Source organism: Eretmochelys imbricata, chromosome 3 (genome assembly GCF_965152235.1).
Source record: "Eretmochelys imbricata isolate rEreImb1 chromosome 3, rEreImb1.hap1, whole genome shotgun sequence".
Taxonomy (NCBI): domain Eukaryota; kingdom Metazoa; phylum Chordata; order Testudines; family Cheloniidae; genus Eretmochelys; species Eretmochelys imbricata.
Window position 1 is genome coordinate 45,750,167 of NC_135574.1, and position 19,888 is coordinate 45,770,054.

Below are 19,888 nucleotides of genomic sequence, written 5' to 3' on the forward strand. Positions count from 1 at the left end.
TGGGGCTGAGAGAAAACTTCAGGCAGGTATTTTTTTTTTCCAGCTACGGAAGTTCTGGGCAAGTGCAGGCTTGTGAAGCAGAACTAATAAAAAGCTCAAACCACAGACATCATTCAGTGGAATCACGTTAAAATACAGTGCCTGTACCAGATTGTGTGGGAAATCTGCAGTTTCTTCCTTTTTTTATCTTCTTTTGTGAAATCTTGGAGTCATCGTGAATAGTTCTCTGAAGATGTCCACGTAGTGTGCAGCAGCAGTCAAAAAAGCGAACAGGATGTTAGGAATCATTTCAAAAGGGATAGAGAATAAGATGGACAAGATCTTATTGCCCCTATATAAATCCATGATACGCCCACATCTTGAATACTGCGTACAGATGTGGTCCCTCATCTCAAAAAGGATATACTGGCATTAGAAAAGGTTCACAGAAGGTCAACTAAAATGATTAGGGGTTTGGAACGGGTCCCATATGAGGAGAGATTAAAGAGGCTAGGACTTTTCAGCTTGGAAAAGAGGAGACTAAGGGGGGATATGATAGAGGTATAGAAAATCCTGAGTAGTGTGGAGAAAGTGAATAAGGAAAAGTTATTTACTTGTTCCCACAATATAAAAACTAGGGACCACCAAATGAAATTAATGGGTAGCAGGTTTAAAACAAATAAAAGGAAGTTCTTCACACAGCGCAGTCAACCTGTGGAACTCCTTCCCTGAGGAGGTTGTGAAGGCTAGGACTATAACAGAGTTTAAAAGAGAACTGGATAATCCATGGAGGTTAAGTCCATTAATGGCTATTAGCCAGGATGGGTGAGGAATGGTGTCCCTAGTCTCTGTTTGTCAGAGGGTGGAGATGGGTGACAGGGGATGGATCACTTGATCATTACCTGTTAGGTTCATTTCCTCTGGGGCACCTGGCATTGGCCACTGTCGGTAGAAAGGATACTAGGCTGGATGGACCTTTGGTCTGACCCAGTATGGCTGTTCCTATGTTCTCATTCTTCCAAACAGGCTTCTGTTGAAGCATGGCTTGACTTTCATTCAGTTTCATATGAGACGTTGTTCAAATGTTCAACAATATGATCTGCCTTTCCAGAGATTTCTGTTTTACAAACTTTGCAGTGCAAAAATTCCTCTTCTTTTCCAGACTTTCATTTTGAATCTGAGGTCAGGGTATACAGTGCAGTATTCCTCTAGGGTTTTTCTTTTGATTCATTACTGACATAAAATGACAAACCTTCCCTCTGTTAGTGAACTGGTGCAGTTGAGCCCTTATCATAAATGTAATTGCTTTCGTGCACTTCCTGAACTTTGACTCCAATACACTGTGTTAATCAGTCATATCTGCAACTCTAGCACTGTTTGGCAGCTGCTGTAGCACTTTGCCACACAAGCTTCTACTCTTCCCACCTGAATGATCCTGGCCTGGCCACATGGCCAGCCTCACCAGGAAGGTGTCCTGGTCCTCCCAGGATCATGATGGATGAGGATGAACCTCCTGCCATTAGGAAGGCCACCTCACTGCTAAACAGCTCCAGTCTGGGGGCTGCCCCCACATACATTCAGCTGGTGAATGAGGGAATGGGGCCATGACAGTGCGACCTTAGAACCAGTGACACCTGATGTCTGGAGGCACAAGGTACAGGGAAGGCTGCAGGCATGGTAAGGCAGAGCAGAGATCCCCAGCCAGGACTGTGAGGAGGAAGAGGACAAGCCCCTTGGAGAGGCCACTCTGCTGTTAGCTCCTGAATGGGGATGGTCCCCACGCTCCCAGCTAATGAGGGAAAGAGTGGGGTGGTGATACGGAGGTGCAAGGTGCAGGGAAGGCTGCACTCATGCCAGCTGTTACCAATGGATATTTTTTCTATCGATTTCAGTATGTCAGCTGAAAATAACATTTACCAACATATATCTAAATTGAATCCTGTCAAGCCTAGCTATAATAAAGTAAAGGGTCTCCCTCACTCTCATTTTTGATGAAAGAGGGTTGACTTGGCTTAGGCATCTACGTCCACAAGAGGGGTCATAGCTGTGAATCCGCAGCAGAGATAGGCACCTCCCTCTGGTCCAGAGTTAGGCGTCTAACTACTGGCTATCTTACGGGTTGTCAGCTCAGCTTGCTGCCTTTTGTGAATCCCTTATGTACCTAACTCTCGCCATGTATTGTATAGGGAGCCTGGGTATCTGTGTAACCCACACACCTCCTGGGTGTGGTGCTCTGGCCCAACTAGTAGAACCGAGGCCATTTAGAGAGAGATTAATGAGTCTGCTACAGTCTTAACTTAAGGGCCATGTGGCTTTTAGCTCATGCAGTAGAGGCTCATGCATTTAGCTCCAGGGTTCCAGGTTCGAGCCTGCCCCCCAGCAACCAAAGTCTGTTGGTGTTACACCTAGGGTAAAGATCACACTGGGCAGCAGGGCACCTAAAAGTTAGATTTGCAATGCTCAGCATTGCCACACAGTCCCTCTATGGATATAGTGCACAAGGTAATCAAGACTAGGTCTGCTCTAAAGCATGTTCTTGCAATCTCTCCATCGACTTCAGAGAAGTTCTGATCTTTGGGATATCCTCCTAGGTTGTTTTAGTAGCAATGTTTTCCTTCCCTTCTCCTGCATGCCAGGCTTTCCTTCTCTGGCTTTCACCTTCTCAAGCCCCAGAGAGAAGTGGAGCTATATAAATCCTGGTCCTTTACTCAAGAAATGTTAAAATAGAAACAAGTGGAATATACATGTGCTAAACTTAACTGGTCAATCACTTTTGGCTCGGTGCATTCCATCTCTCACACTGTAAGCAGACACTAACGCAAGAAGAGAGCTTTGTCTTCAATGTCTGTTAACATTTTTCCTTCTGCCTCTTCATTCCCTTATTTCTCCCTTCATCCCACCCAGACCCAGTCTCCCTGCTCTCTCTTTCCATCTGTCCATTTTTACCCAGGGCATGGAAATTTTCTCAGACACCCAGTAGCTAAAAGACTAAACCTCTAGGTAAAGAGAAATACAAAATATAGAGGCCTTGGGCCCAGCTCCACATAGGTACTTAGGCACCTAAACCTCAGATTTAGGAGCCACTGTGATCCACTGAATCCTTGCAGGCACCTAAATGTTAACTTTAAAAGTTCCCTAGACACCTAAGTTTCTGACTCTGGGCATGCACACTGCTGCCTCAGACTAGGTGTCTAGACACTTACCTGAATCCCACTTACCTCACTACCTGAGCCCCAATGTGACAAAGTGGGGGAAGATAGGCAGAGTAGCACCTGTTTTAGCCATGAGGCCTGATCTGCTAGGTATGCTCAGAGGCCACCTATGCAATTGAGTCCCATTCAAAATCAGGGGAGTGGGGTGTGAAAGAGAGAGAATAACTTTATAGCCTGGTGCTAGAGCACCCACCAGGGAGGTGGGAAACCCATGTTCCAGTCCCCCTGCTCCAGTGACGTTTATTTATTTAAAATGGAACAACTTCAACGGCGGCGATTGAAGGAGCTCAACATCAGAATATCCCATATCTCATTGCTTTGAGTGCTCTTCTGAGAGGTAGGAGACTCCTTTTCAAATCCTCTCTCCCCCTCAAGTAGAGTGGGGAATTGAACTGGTCTCCAACATTCCAGAGGAGTGCTGTAACCACTGGGCTAAAAGTTATAAGGTGTGCAGCAGCACCTCCTCCTTCAGCCATTTTGTGTGGAGTAAGGCAGACACCTAACTTGTTCTCACAAGAAATAAGCTATCTGATTCCAAGAGAAGGGTTCCCAGGTGTGGATCACAAGCAGAGATAGGCACCTCCCTGCTGCCTGAGCTTAGGTACCTATCTCTGTGAGAGGAGCAGGGTGGGGCTTAGGACCCACCTCTCTCATTGGCTAATTTAGGGGTCTCCCTGCTACCATGCTGGCTTGCAACACCTAAGTCCCTTTAGAGTTGGTCCTTACTCCCTAAGGGCAATACCCACTTGAAAAATAAACCTGCTTTCTCTCTCTCTCCCCATGCCCCGTTAATAGAAGAGATGCAGATTCTAATATTCCTACTAGGGTGCTTTTCCCAACTCATATTCAGGGACACTCAATTTGGTTATGAGCCTTTGGTTAGAAAATATCTGAAATTAGAAGTATCCTCTCTGGATGCTAGAAACAGATGGAGAATTCTCTGTTCCCCATCTCATTGCAGAGCCTTATGGCTGCTTGCAAAGATTTTGGGATGGTCTCTGCTCCTCTCTATTTCTTTCAGCTTTTTTCTGCCTCTGCACTTTTAAAAGAGATATCCCTCCCAGTGACTAGCTCCAGTGCCTGCCTTCACTGCTGTTGCTTTGCCACTGAGCCACAAAGTGAAATTGACCTGATCCTTGTCTATGTCACTGATACCTACAGGGTTCTGAATAGGAGCCCTTTTCACTCTGCTGTAGCTTGATAAAGTTATGAGCATCTGAAAGCATCTGATACTGGAGTCATCTATCTGCACACTTCGAGTGCCCTGCTGTCATCCTTTCACACAGTTCATATTTGGCAAAGTTCTTCGCAGCCATAAAGACAGAAACTTTATGGACCTTGGAAGAGAGTTGTTAGGTGCCCAACACCTTTGGGAAAAAAATCAGGCCTTTATCAAATTTAAGTGTATAAAACACCCTTACCTATCAAGCCTTAAGTGGCACGCCCATAGAAGATATTGAATTAAAATTAATTATGTAGAAGCTGATGGTATGTGTCTGGGAAAGCTTTCTCCACAAAAGGGGCAAGTGGATTTTCAAGCCCTGATAAGTGTGTCAAATAGGTCCTATCTTCCCTGCTAATATTACCATTTTTATTCTAATTGTTTTAGGTTAAATTTGATAGTAAAGAAACAACTGGGAGGGATGGGATTAGTGTCCAATCTGGCACCCTGATGAGCAACTTTGCCATTTAGAAAAAAACAATTTTTTTAAAAGTGTAATGATACAGAGCCTTCCTGGCCTTAGTTACAGTACAGTTACAGCTAAAGTCATTTCTCGGGAGAAGCTCAATTTTGATCACTAGAGTAGGCATTAAATGTGTTCCAAGTTGTAAATATTACCTCTGTTTTCAGCCATCAAGTTTTATCGTCTAGCCATGCAACTTGTACCTGATATAGAGTTTAAGATCACCTATACGTGGTCTCCGGAAGGTGATGGTGTTGGAAAGAGCTAGTAAGTATGACAAGTTTACCACTGAGCAGCACAGGAATGCACAAATTTACACATTTTGTTTTTAATCCAAAGACATTCATTAAGGTGCCACCTATCTGTTTGTAATATAGTCACCTTATGTTTGAGAAGCATCTTTTTGTTTAACTTAAATTTAATTAGTAGCATGCATTATGGAAAGTTATATAGAGCCTGGGAAGACATTTTATACCAAACAATACAATGAGATGCAGTTCTTAATTTGTTTGGAGCCAGTTCAAATTTAAATTGAGGGATTAAAATAATTTAGCAGAAAATAGTTAGTGGGTGATTTAAAAATACAGAAGCCACCATATTACTTTTTACCCTGAGATTCAGATCCATAAGCTATACAGGCAGGATCATTTTTAGGCTAGTAAGAGCTGACATATTGATTCTTGAAAGTTACACTGTAGTATCAAAAGATTCTGCACTTGTAGGCTTGTACATATATAGCAGTTAGACTTATTTTCCTCTTAGGGTAATAGCCAAGTATAGGACTATCTGGGTATTTAAGTGAACCCCCATTAACATCACATCAGTGAGGTAAGAAAAATACTAGATTATAGAGTAGAGTTTTATAAAGTTCTTTTATATTCCTAGTATTTTCCCTCCCCTTTGAGAGACTCCCCTTTAGTCAGTTCAGTGTATTGATAAGTACATGAATTTCCATGTGGTCTTTCAAATGATTGGTTTTTTTTCTTATTGCCCCTTCCCAACTCCAAGTGATACCACAGCTGGAGCCAACTTTCTTATCCTGCCCCCTTATTTGTTTTTTAAAGTAACATCTGCAGAGTGTATGCCTTTCTAGAAATATTTGTTAGCAATATTAGTGCTTCTGCTCTCTAAACTAAAAAGTTCTCTATGCCACATCAGCAAAAAAGTATAACAAGCTACTCTAACAATGTTCTGTAGTAATTGTCATCTCTTCCAGTAATACAAGTAAGTATTGAACGCTGTTTGATCAATTAGCACTCCCTTTCTCCATACCATCTTAAGCCTAGAAGGCCAAAACAGAGTTCTGTCTTCTCTTTACAGTATTTTAAAGATCCTTTTCTAGCTCTTTCAGCTGGAGTTGGAGTTTTTTTTAATTCCATCACTTCTCTTATTAAACCCAATTAAACTAAACATGCAAAATTGAAATATAAGTAAGCTTCTGGAAGTTCTACACAAACTGTGTGTTCTCACAGAGAGCTTGTTAGTCTTAAGGGCAATCAAAAATAATATATGCAGCGCTTCATGAGTAAGGTTAGGTAGAGTCATGTGGTTTGAGTGGGTATTTACACACCTGTGTAGAATGGTTGCACCTGTTGTAGAGAACTCAGATTTAATCTTTATGTTGCAGTAATGTCATTTTATAACATATTAAATTATGTTCATTAGCCCTTCAGCATAGGGAGTAATCCATGACGGTACTTAGGTTCCTAAGTCTTGTTTTTAGGCACCACTACAATCCACAGAACTCCCATAGTACCCTAGAGGCACCTGAACTCACTCAGTGCCTAAGTTTTTGTCTCTGAGCATGCACTCTGATTTACAAACTGAGGAAATAGTTGTTCAGCCACCTGAGTGGCATGTGGGGCCTGATCTAGTGAGCATGCTCAGAGGGTGCCTACTGGATTGGACCCCTCAGGTTGCGGGGGGGGGCATGTAGGAGGACCTCCATTGTAACTTTTAGCCCAGTGATTAGGCACTCATCCAGGATGTGGGAGATTCCTGGTTCACGTACCCCCTCCTCCTGAGGGTGAGAAGGGATTGGAGCAGCAATCTGCTACCTCTCAGGTGAGTTGCCTAATCACTGGGCTATGGGGTATTTTGATGCCCCTCCCTCACCCCCCTCAATCATTGAAGTTATTCCACATTAATTGAATAATATTAATTGGGCCAGAGAGAGTTAGAATGACATTCTAGTCTGTTAGAGAGACAAAGTAGGTGAGATAATATCTTTTATTAGACAAATTTTCATTGGTGAAAAAGACAAGCTTTCAAGCTTAAGGTACTTGCTTCTCCCTATTGCTTCTATAGAAGCCCAGGTGCCTCACTCAGGCTTTGTGGATCAGTGTTGGTCCTGTGATTTTCTAGGCACCTAAAAGTTAGGTGTCATAAGTTAGATGCTCAGTGTCATAGTACCAAAGTCCCTTTCTGGATCTTGGCCATAGTGTCTTTGTTGCCATCTTTTTCACTACTTCATAAAACTAATTTCCCAAATAATGCCAAATAACAGGATTTGTCCAAACCACTTCTTCTACAAGATCAATATGTTGATGAGGAAAGCCACAAAGGGACACGATCAGTTTTAAAAAGTAAAAAGTGACTCTTCCCGCCTCCCCCGCCCCCCCCCCCCAAAAAAAGAAAATACTTACAATAATTACTATAATGAGCTCTATAAAAATATAATTTACTTTTCACTGGTAATGCTGCTCTTTTATTTCTTATGTGCTGTTCATCTTAGATGACAAAAATAAATTAATTGCTTTAAATATTTTGCTGTTTATAGACTAGTACAGTTCTTCAGTGATTGTGTTGCAAGTACGGCAGGTGAATGTAAAAATCCAAACAGCGAAACTGCTTGGTTTGGGATTAAAAGAAAAATAACTACAGAAATATTTCGATTAATATACTCTCTTAAAAAGACATCCTTGTTTTAACAAAACCTAAATAAATCTGATTAGGCCTCTAATTTTTTTTCTTGGCAAATTAGATTATCATCATGTGATAAGAAATCTTAATGACTATAGAATCATAGAATATCAGGGTTGGAAGGGACCTCAGGAGGTCATCTAGTTATAATAATGAACAGTCATCTAGTAGCATACTTTGATCTTAAGAAACACAGTAATTACAAAGTACAAATCAGAAACCATATTAAATGTGAAGAAAAGGTTAGTGTGAATACTAGATGTTGGCATGTTTTGTTCCAGTCTCAGGTTTTGTTTTATTTTTCTTTACTTTAGCATTGAGGATGGTGATGATGATGGCAAGATGGCTGATCTTTTGTCCTACTTTCAGCAGCAGCTCGCTCTTCAGGAATCCTCAGTCAAACTTTGTCAGCCTGATCTTGATGTCAGTCAGACTCATATCTCAGGTGTGAGATTAATTATGTCATAACTTTGTAAGGAAGGAATTCTTAGAGGTAAATTTTTGAGCTCATCTTTAATAAAATGTCTTTTCTTATTATTCTAAGATATAAATTTAAAGAACTTTCTTGTGAATGACTCAAGGTATCTGTTTGTTCATTATTATAACCAGATGTATAACAGTCTCATCTACTGTTTTAACAGCTCTTTCTTCATACATATTCTGGTCTGTTCTGTAGGCTACTCCATGCAGGCAGACTCATGCAGGCTTGCAGGATCAGATCTTCACTTTGAAATTCACTTAGCTTGTTCCCTGGGAAGAATGTTCACATGCTACTTGTCTTCCTTACCTCTAACAGTTATGTTCCGTATGTTGGGATTGGGAGAGGGAATAGGCTGACATGTTGATTTATTTTTGAATATAATATGGAAGGACTGTCTTAAGCTGCAATCCTGAAAAGACATAAGCAGGTGTTCAGTCCTACATACTGTGAGTAGTCCTATTGACTTCATTGGGATCCAGTGCATAAAAGTAAGTACATGTATTAGTCTTTGCAGGAGTGGGTCCTAAATATTGCTTTTTTAACATTTATTATTGTACCTCTGGCATATTTTTTTAAAAGCTGCCATATACCTTTCCTTAACAGTGAATTTGCGTTTAGAAAAATGAACAGTTTCACTTTTTCTGGTAAACATGAGTCGGCTACAATTATGTGAATGAAAGTGATTTGTTTTATGGGAAGTAGATATTTTTATTTGCTGATGGAGAGTATCAGTGAAAGCAAACATTTTCACAATTGTTATTATAAATGAATCCATTCACACACAGATTAAAAAACTTTGGCCATGCTATTTTAAAATGGCCAGTGGTTTTTGGGTGCCTCCATTTTGGGGCACCCAGCTTGACACCTCAGGAGGGGTCTGATTTTCAGTGGGTAGGTGCTCAATACTTTCATAAAATCAGATCCCTATGAAGCATCTCATTCTGGCTCCCCAGAATCACTCGTCAGCTTTCGAAAATCTTAGCCTCACTTCTTTTCTCCTAAGGAAACAAAATAGAGTAAATTTATGGAACTTCAGCAGAACTTTGGCACTATTTCTGTTGTCTTCTGTGGTTAACTCAGACCGTTTAGAAAGACCATTTTTCTTGATTTTTTTTTTTTTGTCAAATGAATTTGGAAGTTTGCACTTTGTATACCATATTATCATGAGATCCCTGCCTGAGTAGGGGAAAGCCTCAAGCCCTCCTCTCCTGTTGGTATTTCTACCTCAGTCTCCATGCTATTCCTGCATTTTACTATTCTCCTGCGCTGCGCTGCTCTGCTCGTAGTAGAGTTGAAAGTAACTAAAATCTTTAGTTCAGGATCTCTGTTTGCAAGATGCTGTAAACGCATAAGACGCTGCCCTGAACTAACACTACTTCCTTACTTTTACAACACTGAAATGCCAGCGAAGAGTGCGTTAGCTGTATTTCTATTATTTTTTCCATAACTGGTGTCTGGCATACAGAAAGAAATTAGAATGTGAGTGAGACCCAGAGAATGAGAGAATACTAGATTAATCAAGGATGGCAGTAGCATACAGATATATTTGTGTGTGTTTTTGTTTTTTGGAGTGATGATTAGTTCTTGGTGCAAGACAGCAGGGGAAGATCAAACTTCTACTATTTAACGTAAATGCTAGATTTTTATTTCCCATCAAGAGTATAGGTGACTTTTTTTTTTTTTAGCAAATAAGATATTTATGATCTGGACAGCATTCCTCACCAGAAGTCTAAAAAAGCTTTAGTTTAATATTGTACATTTTCTCAACAGTAGACCCATCATTTGAAATAATAGCTTTCTACAGTAGGTGAAGATGTTCATTGTGATAGGGGCAAGCAGCAAGAATTCTATAACAAAATGCAAAACCAGCATTAATGCAATGTTATGGCTGTACAATTCTGAATAGAGAGAAGTCTGGAAAGTCAAAAGTTAAGGTACCATGTTCACTTGACCATGTTGCATAGTCTACATAAAGCATATATTTAACATAATCAGCAACATGTTAAAGAAAACAGGAATAAAAAAATTACTACGTATTTACAACAAGGCTGCATTAACATAGCTGTTGGAAGATATGTACATTTCCAATCTTTTTTAATTGACTTGTGCGATCTTAAGTTTTTGCATTAGATTTCCTAGATCTTGCTAAACTAGAAAAGAATATAAGTATCCAGTTTCACATGCTTTGGCTGACTGATGACTATCAAATGATAACCATTGGTGTTGTTCAAGTTCATAGGCACCAGTTTGTCAAAGGCTCAAGATTTTTAAGCTTCTTTAAGATCTTAGCTGTGTAAGCAGCATATTACATTCTAAGGAGTTATAGCTAATGCACCTTTAAGCACTTAAGTTGCCAAAGATGGACTGGAGCCTGTTTATGTACTGTATTGCTATGCATGTATATCTATAGCATGCATGTGTGTACAGCTATCAATGGTATAGGAGCAGTATAGTTGTTAGCATATCTGTTTTTTTTAATTGCATAGGCTTCAAATGGTATTTTGAAAGTATGTGCTACTAAATTAAAGAAAAGTTTTCAAAATGGAGCAAAGGCATGACTCCTCAGTTAGGAATAATTCCATGTTGAATTTTAACTTCCGAAGTTCAGATGTTTGTATCAGATGAACCAATAATCTGGTGTCATAAAAATGTGGTTTTTTTCTCCCTATCCATCTCACTATTCAAATAGCTAAATGCTGTTGGCCCAGATTTTCCAGAAATTTTTTTTCCAGGGCTGAGACCAAATATCAAAAAACTTCAATTCAAAAGAATTTTTTTCCAAAAAAGCAATTAACATATAAAAACAGTTATAATTCAGTGGAAACAGTTTTGTAGCCTTAACTACAGCATCTGTCACTGGTGAATGGTACACTTCTCTACCTATTTGTATTAAAGTATCTCAGGGCAGTTTAGACTGAATAAATCTCACATTTGCCTTTTGTGAAATAGGTGTAAAGGTTATTTAAGAATCATTCAACCCCGGCAGTAGAAAGCAGCAACTGCTTAATAGTGTACAGCAACACTCTAAACAGTAACAGTTAAATAGTAAAGAAGATTATATCCAGCTAAAAAGGCAGACAAAATTTAGGGAGGTGGAATGCAAGTAGATGGAATTCTGGCTAAAACCCCAGGATTTTCTTACTCTACCTTTACTCTTACGAGAATTTTCCTAGTATCTCACTTGTCGGTAACTTTGGTCAGGATCTTGATGTATTTATTTTTAACGTCATTGGAAAGGGTCCTCACCAGTACCATGCCATCTGACACCTGGGTCCTATTGGCTCAGTACTGACAGAGGGAGAAGTGATACAGTATTGATTCACCAGCACTACTTCCTGCAGGTTATACATGTTCCTAGTGGTGTCCCATCCAAGTACTGAATTGCCTGAACCTGCTTAGCTTTTGAGGTCAGAGTGCATCACAGCTTGGCTTCCACGCAAGATGTAAAATGTTGTTTAAGAAATAAAATGTTACTTTACATGTGTGATGTGCACAAAGAACTCTATATATTAAAGCCTCTGGAGAAATAATTGTCATAAAATCAATGATATACCTGTTGTACTCTGAAAAGAGATGTAGATGTGTAGTCTTTAAGACCACATCTAAAAAATATTTTGTTACCATGTTATGTCTTTACATTTGTATATTATGTGAAGTTTTTTTTATAGTGTATCATGTATTTTTATGTAAGATTTTTGGTTGACTGTTCCCAGTCAAACTTGTTCTCTAATTTTCTGTGAAGAACAAGATTTTGGTAGCTATCAAAAATAGGATCAGGGAAATAATTTCTTTGATTATTGTCATGTTACCATGTGATCACTTAATTATTTTCTGTTCACAGTGCTGCCTATGGAAGTGCTAATGTACATTTTTCGATGGGTGGTTTCCAGTGATCTGGACCTAAGGTCATTAGAGCAGCTATCTCTGGTCTGTAGAGGATTTTACATTTGTGCCAGGTATAATTGAAACTTTATCCATAGAATGAGATATTCACCTTATGTTCTTTTGGGTGGAGAATAAGGAGCTTTTCTTAATCTTAGTCTTTAAACTGGTTACAAGTATAAGATTATAGGTGTAGACATTTATTTAGGTAGAAAAAGTCATGTGGAAATTTAAAAATTCCTGGTGGCACTTATCTTAATAAAATTGTCATTTTTCTTGAGAATACAGTTTAAATTTACCTTAGCAACGTGAGCAGAGACTGTATATTGCTGTATAAACAGTTAAAATTGCCAAAAAATACAATTTTGTGTGTAAAAATGCTGCCTAGTGGATGAGTGCTGTACTGGGACTAGGATCCCTAGGTTCTATTCCTGCCTCTGCCATTGGCCTGTTGGTGACCTTGACCCAGTCTTTTTGCTTCCCTGTGCCTCACTTTCCCCATCTGTAAAATGGGAATAATGATATTGACTTCCTTTGTGAAGTGCTTTGAGATCTGCTGATAAAAAAGCACTACAAAAGAGGTTGGTGGCATTAGTATTGCTATATAAAGACTGATAGTGAATCCACAGAGGAAAGCTGCCTGTGTTAAGAATATGTTTTTGCTTTTAGGCTGTTAAATCTATATATTGGGCTAAATCCTGCTCTCCTTATTCATGAGTAGTCCCTTGTTAAACTCCTGATAATACTAATCAGGTGCTCGAATACACCAATGATTGTGGTGTAAATGTCTGGATAGATAGAAGCTATTAGTCTAATTTAAGCTAATATGTTTTGGTAATATTTGAATGATGTTTATAAGCAAGGAGTAGCTTTTCTCGCAAAAGAGAGGACGTATTGTGAAATGGAGTTGAGGAGTCCTAAAATAATAATCGCGTGACTTTGTTCACCATGTAGACATCACAGAGCAATGCCAGGTTGCCACAGAGAGAAAGTTCTTTGCTGTATTGTCACTGCATCATATGTTGTACTTCGTGATGAGAAAATGGCTTTCTAGCTCCTCAATGATTCCAAGTTCTGTGTGGCTTAATAGTTTAGTAATTGAGCAGTCTAAGAAAAGTGCCTTTAACTCTATCCAGATCCCATCTACCACTACATTGTTAAAAGTTCCCCACTTGTCTTTTGTGCCTTGATATTGGAGTTCAGCAAGGTACTGTAAAGCTGTGGCTTTTGCTTTTATATCTTCACTAGGGATCCTGAAATCTGGCATCAAGCCTGTTTGAGGGTTTGGGGCAGAAGCTGTAATAAACTTGTTCCTTATACCTCCTGGAGAGAAATGTTTCTGGAAAGGCCCCGTGTTCGATTTGATGGTAAGGAATATTTTTTGGAAACAGATGTCTTCATTGTTACATATGATTTTGCCAGAAAAAAGTTGCATAATCTTTTATTTCTGTCTAATTATATAGTGCCACAAATATTAGGCCTTATCTGAATTCAGTTTGGTTTTGAATATGCAGTCATCTTTAAAAGAAACTTCTTCCTCCTCTTTAGGTAATAAAAATGTAGCTGAAAACCTATACAGCCATAATTTTTAATCTTGTATGTTTATGCACTTTTAAAAGATGCTTACATTTTTAGGTACTTATTTTCTTATTTGCTTCATTTCTGTAGGTGTGTATATCAGCAAGACAACATACATACGTCAAGGAGAGCAGTCTCTTGATGGTTTCTATAGGGCATGGCACCAAGTGGAATATTACAGGTAGAACTGTAGTAAACTGAGTGAGGGAAGTATTTCCCCCCTCTCTCCAAGTACTGTTCATTCAAATACAGATCTCAATACTGCAAACACTTAATAGTTCAGTTGAGCTCAGGGGAACTACTTAGTTTGTAAAGTTACTTGGGTGTAAGTATTTCCAGGATCAAGGCCATAAGGAATACAGTTAGATCTGGTCAATAGAGGTAGGTTTAGAAACTAATTTTCCTCCTCAGTTGTACCTTTTGCTCTTGTCAATAAAACTGGAACTTTAAAGATGCCACAGATTTCTCCCTCTCCCCAAATCATTCCTTCCTTTGTGTCCATCAAAGTAGTGCTCAGAAAGAAAAAAATGAGATTAAATAAAAATTGCCTTTAAATTTACTCATAACCAAGCAAGTAGATTTAAAGGCTGGTTTTTAAAATGTGCCTTTGAACTCTTTCGAATTACTCATTCACTGCCTTTCTTAGCCTTTCCATTCCATTATTCATATAACTAATTGTTCTACTCTGCTGTCCCCTCCTGAGTCTAAAATGAGCTACAGGATATCTGTCAATCTCATGATCGTTCATATGATCTGGAAAGTATCAGCCTGTCTTTCTAGATTTGGTATCTGATCTTAGCATCTACTTACGGTAGAGAAGCACTATCAAACAGACATCTTCAGATTAATGAGAGTTAAGAGCTAATTACATTTATCTCAGTGAATACTGGGTAGGAAGAAGGTTCCCAAAGTTTATATAAGGTTCATCTTGACTTCTGGCCAGTAGCTCCTTTCCTGTATTCCTCGTCTAAACAAAAATTCTTAACTTCTGTGCTCTTGCAAAAGTCTGCATAGTTTGGTCATGTGGTCTCCCAAACCAGGTCTTCTGGTTGCGTTTGAGCTGTTTCTATGTTTTTGAAAACGTGAAAATCTGTTTTTAAATGCTTGGAATTAACACCTGTAATGCTACACCTTTATGTGAAGGGCTCCCATGGGAAAACATAGAACGTCTACTACTTTTTCCAGGTTTTTTATTGTATAATTGTATTTTTGCAGATACATGAGATTCTTCCCAGATGGTCAAGTAATGATGCTAACAACTCCTGAGGATCCTCAATCTATTGTTCCTCGTTTACGGACTAAAAATGCAAGGTATGTTGAAACTGCACATTTGTCTGCATCACTCCGTTTTTTACCCTGCAGAAAAAGGACGCTTTTCGTAGAATCATAGAACTGGAAGGAACCTCGAAAGATCATCTAGTCCAGTCCCCTGCGTTCAAGGCAGGACTTCGTAGACCATCCCTGACAGGTGTTTGTCCAACCTGCTCTTAAAAATCTCCAATGATGGAGATTCCACAACCTTCCTAGGCAATTTATTCCAGTGCTTAACCATGTTTTCACTCATGTTAGCCTCTAAATTTAGGATTAGTAAAAAGATCAAAAGAAACATCATTTATTGTGTCTATTGTGCCACAGATATTCATAGTTCTTTACAGGGAAATACAAGACTGAGTCCATGCTTCAAGGGACCTTACAATTTAAGACCCTGATTCTGGAATCAGACATCTGATTGTAAGATCAAGACCTTGGACAATGTCTGGACAAACTCAGAGTGAATAGATATAAGAAACATGCACTGTTGGTCATGTAATTTCAGGATTTTTTCTTCTTCTTCTTCTTCTTCTTCCCCAAGAAAGGCAAGGAAGTAGGAAAAGAGGGCAAACAGTGAAAGGCTGTCTGAACAGAAGTGAACGTTTAGGAAGGAGTTGAAGGAATCAAGGAAATATATTAGTTTCTCTGGATCAAGGAGGATGTTTCCTCCTTGAAATGTTCCCAGGAACTTGTTAAATTATTGTGGAAACGTGTTTGCATTTCCAAAAAAAAATTCAGTTTTGAGCAATTGCATAAGAATTTGAAAGTGAAAATAACTAGAAATTGGGTAAAAAAACTGACTAGCTGGTCTACTCTGTCCTACCTAAGAGAAATACTAAAAAACAATTTTATGAACAACATTATAATTCATCACCAATAACAGGCCTGATGCTTTACAAAACACAGAAATATTCCCTGGTCCAAAAGTTCACATCCTTAAAATGGACACGCAAGTCAGTAAAGGAAGGAAAAATAGATCTTACAACTATTGTCAGTCTTTATGCTTAGGTGTTTTTGTAACGTAGATAAAAACTAGTATCCTTAACAGTACATGCTTGACACCATCCCTTTAACTTTCCAGAACTGATGCAATCTTGCTTGGCCATTATCGCCTCTCCCAGGATACGGACAATCAAACCAAAGTATTTGCTGTATTAATGAAGAAGAAGGAAGAGGTAGGTACCAAAGTAAAATACAGAGAAATAAGAGAACAAGAGGGTAAGGAGAGTGGGATTTTTTTCTTAAGGCTTCCCACAATTGTATCTTTAAAGAGCATATGGAGATGTGACTGTACCAAAGACTCGCTAATCAACTTGGTGCATGAAGTGATGTCAGATAAATTACCACACATTAGAGCACTTGTAAAATATAACAACTTACTTGTCTCCTTCCAAAAATATATTACTTTCTGAAGCAAGAAAGCAGTCTCTCTGCATCAACATATCGTGCCAGAGCTATTTGTTTGCTGTAAGATAACCTTGTTCGCTCTTAGACACCATTTTCTCCCCCAATAAGCCCTCTTCTGCCAACTGTTCCCCAAGCTTGATTGCTACACAAGGCCTGTTAATTTATAACAGCCTTGCTAAATTTAAAAAGAGATGTATATCCCTAGCTCACAAGATGGTGGCATGAGAATTAAGCCAGAGGAAGAAGAAAAAAGGTGGGAGGAGCAGCAAAGACCTTTTTATGACATCACCTTTCATCTGTGTGAAACTTATTTCTGCAGCATTAGATAAAGGAATCTAAATAATGAATACCTGGTCAAGAATTTAACTGGGAATAACTTGCAACAACAGATGTTGCACAAAAAAAGAAACACCTATAGTAAGTAGCGTCAGAGTAATTACAAGGGTTGTGGTGTTGTACATCTAAGTAACTTAGTCTCAGTTTTTTTCAAACCCTATATTGAGTTTGAGAAATTTTATTTTCCATGAAAGCTTGCTCCATATGTATCTTGGTATAAGTTAAACAATTTTTCAAGTAATATTACTACTTAATTCTAGTGTTTCCTATATATGAGACATAGTGTAGGATGTGTACTAAATAAGGAAGTGGTAAAAGGTGTTAAGAGTTCTGAGGCTTAAACAAATCACTTGAAAATAAAATAATTATGGTCTTGGTTTGGCATTTTATTATCACTCTTTCCTTCTAAGAACTTAAAGGATCACTACTTTTTGGCAATGTAAATAGAAGTATCCTATGTATGAAGGCATGGAGTTTTTGCTGTTTCAGGATCTGTACTCACACTTATTTAAAATGTTATGGTAAACCATGGTAGTGCTGTATGTTCTTTGTGTGTCACTAAACTTTATGTTCATTGTACAGAAACCAGTTGACTACCACAAATACAGGTATTTCCGCCGTGTTTCTGTACAAGAAACAGAGCACAGTTTTCATGTAGGACTACAGCTGTGTTCCAGTGGCCGCCAGAGATTCAACAAGCTTGTTTGGATACATCATTCTTGTAACATAACTTACAAGTAAGTTAATAAACTGAGAACAAGAGCAAGGAAAGATGTTTGCTTGTAATAAGGCAAGAAGTGATTTATCCAATGATAAAATGTGCTAAGTTTTGTGGTTTAAACAAATGACTTTAAAATAAAATAATTACGGTCTTGGTTTGGCATTTTGTTAGCATTCTAAGAACTTACAGGATCACTACTTTTTGGCAATGTGTCAAGTATGGGAAAATATCCTAACATGAAGGCATGGAGTTTTTGCAGTTTAGTAAGATTTGTGAATAGTATTTGATCTACTGTACTCGGCGATCGTAAGCAGCAATATTTTTGTTCCTAGTAAAGAGGTTTTGGAAAACCTCTGCTCTCTGGAGCTACTCCTTTTCTTTGGGCTTCTGAATCTTTAAAAGCAGGGTATGCTGCAAAGAGCCTCTGCAAGGATACTCTCCAACCCCCTGTGTGCTGTGGAGTAATGTGCCCAACTACTATGTCTGGCTGTGAGAGATATGGGCAGATGGCCAGTGGTATACCCACTAACACAGACTTTCGAGTTGTGGGGGCACAGAGGGCTGTGGTCACTACTCTTGCCTATTGACTACAGTAGCAGTAGCCATAGCTTGGCTACCCAGATGTTCCTGATGCTGAATGATGCCCCCCAACTCTTTCCATACTTCCCCATGTATAGGTTTTCTGCTCAGGTTTTGTGTAGGAACCAATTCTTAGTGCGGTGAGCCTGCAGTTGATCTTGAATGAGCAGAATGATTGTCTCCATGGTGTATGTGTGGGGGGGAATTCCACTTCAGGGAAGTTAAGTAGTTGATATTTTCAACCTGATTTATCCTTAAAGATAGTAACTCTTACACTGTGACATTGTGTTTTCTTGGAGTTGTTCACTTGTTGGACAGCACAGTGGCTAAACACTATTTAGCTCCCAATTAAACCCTCCAAACAGGGCTTACATGGTGCATAGCCCTTATACCTAACTTCCGCCAAAAGGCAAATTTCATACTGGTGCAGAACAACAGTGTTGCACAAATCAATCTGTATAGGTCAGGAGGCTAGCCTCATGTGCTAGAGAACATAACTGGGAATCTAACCCTATGAGCATTAAATAGGCTAATAAGATATTTACTGTAGTATAGATTAATGATTCTCACTGAAGCATGCAAAGATGGTATTTTTACTTCAAACATTCCTAGCTCTGGCTTCTTTACTAGTGCAATATCCTCCTCCTTGTATTCCAAATTATGAATCGTATAACAGGAGTAGAAAGTATAATTCAGTGTGGAGTGCCATTGCTTATCGTGATAATTTTATTAATAATACAAGCACATACTGGATAAACAGGAGATGGCCAAAATACAAGTCGTACTTTCAACATGAAGTGGCATTATATATACAAGGTTAGCTTGTGTGTCTGGGGCTTTGTGCACACTTCGCATTATGAAAATACTGGATTACTCCTAATCACTCGCCTGAATACAGGATTGAAGGATTTAAATGGCAGTTTATATTTGATGAACGTAACTCACTTTTGTAACATTCTTTGTAGATCTACTGGTGAGACAGCAGTCTCTGCTTTTGACATTGACAAGATGTACACCCCTTTGTTCTTTGCACGAGTGAAGAGTTTTACTGCATTTTCAGAAAAGCCTCTGTAAGAAACATCTCTCCTATTGCAACTCTTGCATGGATAAAAGATTAGAGCAAATGAGCACTTAAGTTATAAATCTGTATATATTTGAAACTTATTTTAAAGTTTGGGAATCTTTTTTGGAAGAATATATACTGGTAATATGTTCTATTTGATTTAGGGTGGCTGGGTTTTTGTTGTTTTGAAATCAAGCTTATGAATTGTTTTAAACACATTTATGTTGTGAAAAGACTTTGATAACATGAAAAGTTTTTACATGTCATTTTTCATACAGATTTATGAACCATTCTCTCTAAAATGCGAGTCTTCATCTGCCTATGCACCTTAATGATATCTCAGTCCAGGAAGAATTGTAATAGAAAAACACTTACTGTACATGTGACTTAGTGTGTGCGTGCTCTGGTGAAGGCTCAAAATGTGAAATAAGTTGTCCTACATCTGTTTAAAACTGTGTGTGACTTGAGAAAATAAATTTCTTTTAAAGTAAATGTATTTTGTTTGCCTTTAAAGAAATGACAAATTAAGTGCAAAGAAACCTGAAAAAGTGTGAAGTTCAACCATAAAATTCAGCCAAACCATGGTGATACTGCACCATAATTGTTATCTGATCTTTATACCAGCCCATTAGAGCCTACTATCTCAGGGTGGCAGACCACTGTCAGGATCTGTAAGCCAGCCACAAGGGGAAAATGGCTGGCTTTCTCCTCTGTGGTCTAGGGAAGGGCTCC

At 38.8% G+C, this 19,888-nt stretch overlaps 1 protein-coding gene across 2 annotated transcripts in view; it reads left to right on the forward strand.

Annotated features, from left to right (window-relative positions):
* The window catches only part of FBXO9 (F-box protein 9), a 39,954-nt gene extending 20,306 nt beyond the window's left edge, over positions 1–19,648 (forward strand). For both annotated transcript variants that reach the window (XM_077812640.1, XM_077812641.1), the window contains 9 exons: positions 5,044–5,143; positions 8,113–8,243; positions 12,121–12,235; positions 13,410–13,528; positions 13,830–13,920; positions 14,955–15,050; positions 16,132–16,225; positions 17,376–17,530; positions 19,059–19,648. In XM_077812640.1, coding sequence (XP_077668766.1) covers positions 5,044–5,143; positions 8,113–8,243; positions 12,121–12,235; positions 13,410–13,528; positions 13,830–13,920; positions 14,955–15,050; positions 16,132–16,225; positions 17,376–17,530; positions 19,059–19,167 — 1,010 coding nt within the window. In that variant the 3' untranslated portion in view covers positions 19,168–19,648. The remainder of the gene's footprint in view (positions 1–5,043; positions 5,144–8,112; positions 8,244–12,120; positions 12,236–13,409; positions 13,529–13,829; positions 13,921–14,954; positions 15,051–16,131; positions 16,226–17,375; positions 17,531–19,058) is intronic.
* Positions 19,649–19,888: the final 240 nt, after the last annotated feature.